The 6479-nt window shown below is 36.9% G+C and overlaps 2 protein-coding genes across 2 annotated transcripts; one reads left to right on the top strand and one right to left on the bottom strand.

Moving 5' to 3' along the window:
• LOC113274313 (RNA pseudouridine synthase 7-like) lies at positions 1-3088 on the top strand. Its single transcript, XM_026523734.1, has 10 exons — positions 1-192; positions 293-336; positions 415-492; positions 591-779; positions 1035-1113; positions 1324-1406; positions 1727-1792; positions 2104-2271; positions 2400-2635; positions 2865-3088. The coding sequence occupies exons 1-10, from the start codon at positions 39-41 to the stop codon at positions 2965-2967; spliced, it is 1200 nt and encodes a 399-aa protein (XP_026379519.1). The 5' UTR covers positions 1-38; the 3' UTR covers positions 2968-3088.
• A 2037-nt stretch (positions 3089-5125) lies between these two features.
• Positions 5126-5943, bottom strand: LOC113274312 (glutaredoxin-C5-like). The gene has a single exon (XM_026523733.1). The coding sequence runs from the start codon at positions 5840-5842 to the stop codon at positions 5435-5437; it is 408 nt and encodes a 135-aa protein (XP_026379518.1). The 5' UTR covers positions 5843-5943; the 3' UTR covers positions 5126-5434.
• Between the last annotated feature and the right edge of the window lie 536 nt (positions 5944-6479).

The following is a 6479-nucleotide window of genomic DNA, read 5'->3' as shown; positions in this document are numbered from 1 at the left end:
CCAATACACTCCTATCACTGTCAACTCTCAAATATTACATGGTCAAAGACGGTCCACTCAGAATGAACAAGAGAAAGGCATTATCAGCAGAAACAGAAAAAGAGATAGAGACAACAAATATGGATTTTGAGAAGATTGTTTGGCAAACTCCAGCTAACCCTCCAGAACGGCAAGATTACATCTTTCGCAACGGTAATTTGATTTAATTTACAAATTTCAGTTTCAATTTAACGAATTTCTATCTCAAGTTCTTAAAATCATTTGATTTATGGCGGGAAAATTTCTTCTGCAGGGAGGCGCCATGTCAAACCATACTACTTCGAGTTCATCTCTCATGTAAAACCCTTTTCCTCTCACAGAAATCCCCAAACATTTATGTGCTCATGATATGTGTTTGTGTTTTTGGTTAATTAGGTTAACAAAAGATGGAATGGGAAAACTATAGTTGATTTATTCACTGATGAGTTCAGAGGAAGACCCCGCGATTACTATGTGAGACAATATTTAGTGTTTTATGTTTTAAGATACTGCCATTTGAGTTGTTTAACTGGGTTTTAGTTTTTGTGAGCTAATTGTGTTGGGTTTCTTAGGTTAGTGCTGTGAAATGTGGAAGGATTAAAGTGGATGGCAAAATGGTTGATGTTTCCTATATAGTTCGAAATTCACAGAAGATAACTCACTTCCTTCATAGGCATGAACCACCAGTCATGGCATGGGATATCCCAATTTTACTTGAAGAGCCCGATGTGGTTGTCATATGCAAACCAGCATCTATTCCGGTCAGTGAACTACAGTTTGATGCTTCCGTTGATACTTTACATTGTGAATTCAGTTGTAAGCTTGGGTTTCATAGGTTTGAAGTTGCAAACTATTAGAATTTTTATAAAACAAAAGGCGAGAGTCGGAAATAGTACTGTAATGTATGAATATCAAATGTTAATGCCGTTGTAGTTAGGACGTGTGCTGAAGTTTTGAATAATTTTTTCCCCTTATTGTCTTTTTACGTTGCTATTACTGTTACTATTGACATGTAGGTGCATCCATGTGGTCAATATCGTAAGAACACTGTTGTGGGAATTCTTGAGGTGGAGCATGGCTTAGCACCTTTATTTCGTATCCAGTCAAACTGTTGCAGCTGCTTATGGATAGAAGTGTTGCTTATTAATGGAGAAACTATTATGTCTTTCTTTCTTAAGATCCCTTGAGATTCTTGTGTTGTTTGATGCTGTTCTTTCTTCTTTTTTTTTTTTGCTCTCTGTTTCCCTCTTTTTGGTCATCTGTGATTATTCAGAATTCCTACTTTTCCTTAGCGATTTTTTCCAGCGGTGCATCGACTAGACCGCCTTGTCTCTGGACTCCTTATTATAGCCAGGAGTGCTGTTAAAGCAGATCAACTTAGGCAACAGGTAACCCTGTTACTGCTAACGCTCCTTTATTTTATGTTCTTTGAAATGCTGCATTGTTGTGTTACTTTTGGCATCATGATCCTTTTCATGGTGCATTACGATACACATGCTTATTGTTCCAATTGCATGCATGGGCGAACTGGATGTATCTAACTTAAATATTATACTTATTTGGAATTCAAAATAGGGTTTTGAATTGGGCTTAAGGTTTTTGTTTGTTCATGTATTTTTCGTGAATGACAACAATAACTGAGTTCATATATTAAGGCAACATATTTATTTTTGTGTTTCGATTATATAGTAGGCTTCAATTATTTCAGATTATGGCTCGGGAGGTGCGGAAGGAATACATTGCAAGAGTCATTGGTGTTTTCCCCGAGAAACAGGTATCCTCTCGGAGTATTGTTTGGATGAAGTTTTGTTTGAACCTTTTGGTTATGAATAATCTAAATGCCCTAATCATCATATTATATAAATAAACTGAACTGGTTTCTGCAAGCACATAACGTAAGTCAATGCTTCCTCTTTCACCAATTACAGCTAAAAAGCATGATTTGATCCTCATGCCTCATGCAGTCATGGGATACAGAGTTGGATTTTAGCGAATTTGGGTAACACGAAATTGGCTTACAGTGTCATAAAGTTGATATACATGGGGCGGGAATTATATCCCGCTGTTGTTTTTGTATTTTCCCAGCAAGTTGTGAGTGCAAATGTAGACCATGATGCTCGAGAACAGAGGAGTACTGCGGAGGTTGATACAAACTCTGTGGGGAAGGCTGCATGTACAAAGTTTACTAGAGTGAGTACTAATGGAACTCATAGCATCGTGCTATGTGAACCAGTCACTGGTCGAACTCATCAAGTAAGTATTATTTGAGCCAACATAATATTTCGCATGTTAACGTTGAAGATTATGTCTATTTGTGTTAAAATTGACATACTTTTTTTAAATAATATTCTCATTGGTGTGCTTGACTGAGTTCTGCACAGATACGTGTACATTTGCAACATTTGGGTCATCCAATTGCCAATGACGTACTCTATCTATCTAAAGATGTCGCTCCTCGCTCTGATCAAGCAACTGGTAATACAGCTGCCAATACGGAGCCTTCCTCAACATCTGATATTCCTCTTGACAACATTTCATATATAGTTGTAAAGAAATTCGATGATGATTTCAGCATTGATCCAATGTGTACCAACTGCCCAGATTTAGCTCCTAAAGGGTAAGGGACTTCTCTTCTGTTTCACAAATTTATCATCAGCTGAATTAGTTTATTTGTCAATGAGCCGATTCCATTTCCGCGACTGCAATAATTGAAATGGGACCGGAAAAGTGTGTTTTGGTTTACCTGGATAAATGAGTAGTTTACTTCTTTGGTCTGCTGGCTTGCAGATTCGTTTAGACTGATTTTATTTGTTTACTTTTTTTTTTTGTGTGTGTTTTTATGATAGATATGGTGAAATCGAAGAGGCTTTATGGCTACATTGTGCAAAATACTCGGCCCCTGGTTGGGCATATGAGTGTCCATATCCTGACTGGGCTTTACTTGATTAAATTCAAAACTTCTGTATCTCAGAAAATGGAAGGGTAGTTTCTGTTACAACCATTTATATGTAATTGATAATTATTACCAATCCTTTATTTTATGTCACACGGTCTTGAATCGCAAGTGTTATACTTTGATGGCCCATCCCCCACGTAGTTTTTGGGTTATAGAAATACCCTAGGTAGCCATGCTTTTCCCTCTTCTTCTACTTGAATGTTGTAGGCTTAGCCTCCTACAAGGGACAAGTAGGACGAGCATCATCCTACGGCTTGGAGACTTTATAGGAAGAATGACCAAAGCAAAGCAGAATATGTAAAAGCTTCACCACTTCATTATTTGTCCTTTTCAAAAGTGTAGGGGAGGAAGAAAAGAAGAATTTTTTTTTAAAGATATTGCCACTGGATGAAAGAAAACTACTAGAAAAATGAACAAAGTACCCAAAGGTATGTGGCAACTTGTGTTTCTTGGCTCGTCAAAAGGGCCAAGAAGTGGGTCTGTCATGTAACCTATATATTGAATTCTATATATATATATATATATATATATATATCCTGAAGAAACATCTTTGTATTAAAAGTCGCCATTGTAGGGTAAGATATATGAGATATAAGGGTATTGATGATGTGTCGGTGATGAAATGGAATCCTTTTAACGACAAACTTCATGGCATTAAGGCCACTTAAGGCATGGTGGTTGTGTCATGGGGGCCATACCTATCTCTCTTTATTCTTATGGAATTTTTCGTATCACCTTGAGGTGTCGGGGTGCCTTTATTAGTAGAAGAAGATGTTTTTTGCCTCCCGTTCTACATTCTCTTTGATCCATTGGGCCTTTTTCTCCCTAATCTCAAAACACTTACTTTCACCAAAAAAATCAGTTTTTATCTAGTGTTGTTTATTTTAACAACATTTCTTCTACTTTTATCTCCTGATGCAAGATAAATAAATAACACAAAAGTACTAATGTTCACTTAATTACATAGTTGTTACTCACCAACAGTTTTATATAACCATTCTGATAGTATACTAACTACAGTGTCTCATATACCACTGTTTGTTGCAGCTAAAATCCGCCTTTGATCACTTGAGAGTTGCGAGCTGCATGATGTATATAAAGAAAGATACAGAGGTACCTCCTCCAATGGATGCATTAAATTAGTAATTCAAGGATTGTCACTTTCAAAGAAGCGGAAGGACCAAAGAAGGCCTGCTTGTTTCGAAGAGAAGAATCTCTCAAGGACAACAGTATAAACCTAGCAAATGCTTATGACATATTACTTCTTCTGTTCATTTCAAACTTACATTTTTCTTTTCCTTTTTTCTTTTGTTGCCATATTTAGACCGAACACCCATTGTAACAGTAAACCCTCCGTTTCATCTTTTTTCCAGAAGTTTCATTTTTGGCCCTTTATCTTTTTCTTCTATTTTTACCGAGCTTCAAAGAAATTCATACTCCAGGTGGGTTATTAATCTACGGATTGGATCACTCTCTTCTCTTTTCTTGTTTCAACCCGAAATATCTGTGTGGGTCCTACAGAGAATCCCAACCTTAAGCTGGTTTTTGCAGTGGCACTTGGCAGAACAGTAGTAGAGAAGAATATATTTGTCAGTTGAGAGAGCAAACGGTTTCCCCGTACGGATTAGTGTGCGACGTGTACCGGTGGAAAGAGAATCCAAACCTCACGCGAGTGAAACGGGTCCCACTCTATTCCACCACTAGCAACAACCTCATTACTTTCTTACGCTGGCACAACGTTTTTGTACACAACAGTTATAAAGAGGGTACGAACCACCTTTGATTTGAAGCCGTTGGATTTCAAAACATACGAAAGATTCTTCGATGATATCAAAAGAAAGTGTTGTACACTCATGGAAAATAAAAGTTTGCTTTTGAATAAGATGACGCAACGGTCTCGTTAGAATTGGTCCCACCCATAATCCGGTACGGATTTTATTAATTATTATTTTATAATAAAGGAGAGAAACGACATTCTTAGCAAATTTTATAGGCGTAAACAAAAACAGGTACCTTTCTTTCTACACATAACTAATTAAGCAGCGTCACCTCTTAGAAACAAGAACCACAACACTGAAGAAGAAACGACACTGTAAACGCATTATAATGAGACAGATACAGATTGTAAAGAAGAAAATAACAAGAAACAAAGATGATAATTTTTTTTTGTTTAATTTTTCTATACAGAGTATAGGGATAGATAGCAAATTACATATCTCTCTGTTGCAAATATCAAAAGATAAAAACATCCCACAACCCCAGCAGACTCAGAACCCCTAAAACAATTAGAACTTTAAAGAAGAACCAACACTAAGCTAAATAAAGTATCCAAAATGGTGGAGAAAGAAACACTAAACCATCTCCTCCTTTCTTTCATTTTTGTTAATCTCTGATGCACTAGCTATCTACTAATAACTCACTTTGTTTTTTCTCAGCAGGACTGTAAATAAAACCTCTAGACTAGAGCCAAAGAGCACCCGCTTCTTTAAGTTGAGGAACAAGAGTACCATTAATATGAGAAGCCATAACTCTATCCATAGCACCAATAAGTTTACCACCGATGAAAACAACAGGAACAGCAGAAGAAGTGCCTAACAAACTCATCAAAGCTTTCTCAATATCTTTACCTGTTCTTGGATCTTCATCTAGTTCATAAACAGTTGGATTCACTCCCATACCACAGAATAATCTCTTAATAGCATGACACATACAGCATGAACTTACTGAAAAGATGACCACAGCACTTGCATTTGCAAGTCTTTCAATCCTTTCAAATGCATCCATTCCTCCTCCTCCTCCGTTACTCATGTTGCTGTTACTCCTTGGTGTTGCCAGATATGAACCCCATGATTCTGCTTGATAATGCATCTTCTCACAAAAAATGAAAGAAAATAAATAACTGACTGGCAGAGAAAAGAAAAGAAAAGAAAAAGTAAAGAGTGTGTGTGTGTTTTCTAGAGAAAGCAGTGAAGGGATGGAGGGTGAGTGTGAAGAATGAAGCAAGGTGAGTATTTATAAAGAGAGAATACACGTCAAGGGTTACTACTGTTAAGGGAGTGTTTGTTTATTATTTTCAAGTGGACTGGGATTTAGTGGGGCGAGGTCTTGAAAAGTTTAGGGTTTGTTTGTTTATCTAGTTTGTTGGGGGAGTCGAGAGAAAAAAAAAAGAATATTTTTTGATTTAACTGGAAAAACATGTTACTATTAATATTGGGGATTTAAATTTAAATTTGTTTGGTTCAGGCGTTGGGGACAAAGAGAGCAGGCTTTAACAGTTGTTGGGGTTATTAGACGGCTGTGTCCGTCCTTATTGTCGGTTCGACGTGCTTTAAAAGGAAACCTAACAAACACTACACCATCCTTGCTTGGCATGTGCAATAGACTAGAGGAAGAGGTAGAGGTGTTCCAATTTGGTACCGGTTCTTAATTAGTCTTTCTCCATTTAATTCGTCAGATACTTAAATATCGTTTCGGGTTCATATGTCAAAGAAATATAAAAAATGTT

Source organism: Papaver somniferum, chromosome 4 (assembly GCF_003573695.1).
Source record: "Papaver somniferum cultivar HN1 chromosome 4, ASM357369v1, whole genome shotgun sequence".
In the NCBI taxonomy this organism is placed as follows: Eukaryota; Viridiplantae; Streptophyta; class Magnoliopsida; order Ranunculales; family Papaveraceae; genus Papaver; species Papaver somniferum.
The sequence above is the reverse complement of the archived record's forward strand: the minus strand, read 5'-3'. Positions and strand labels throughout refer to the sequence as shown.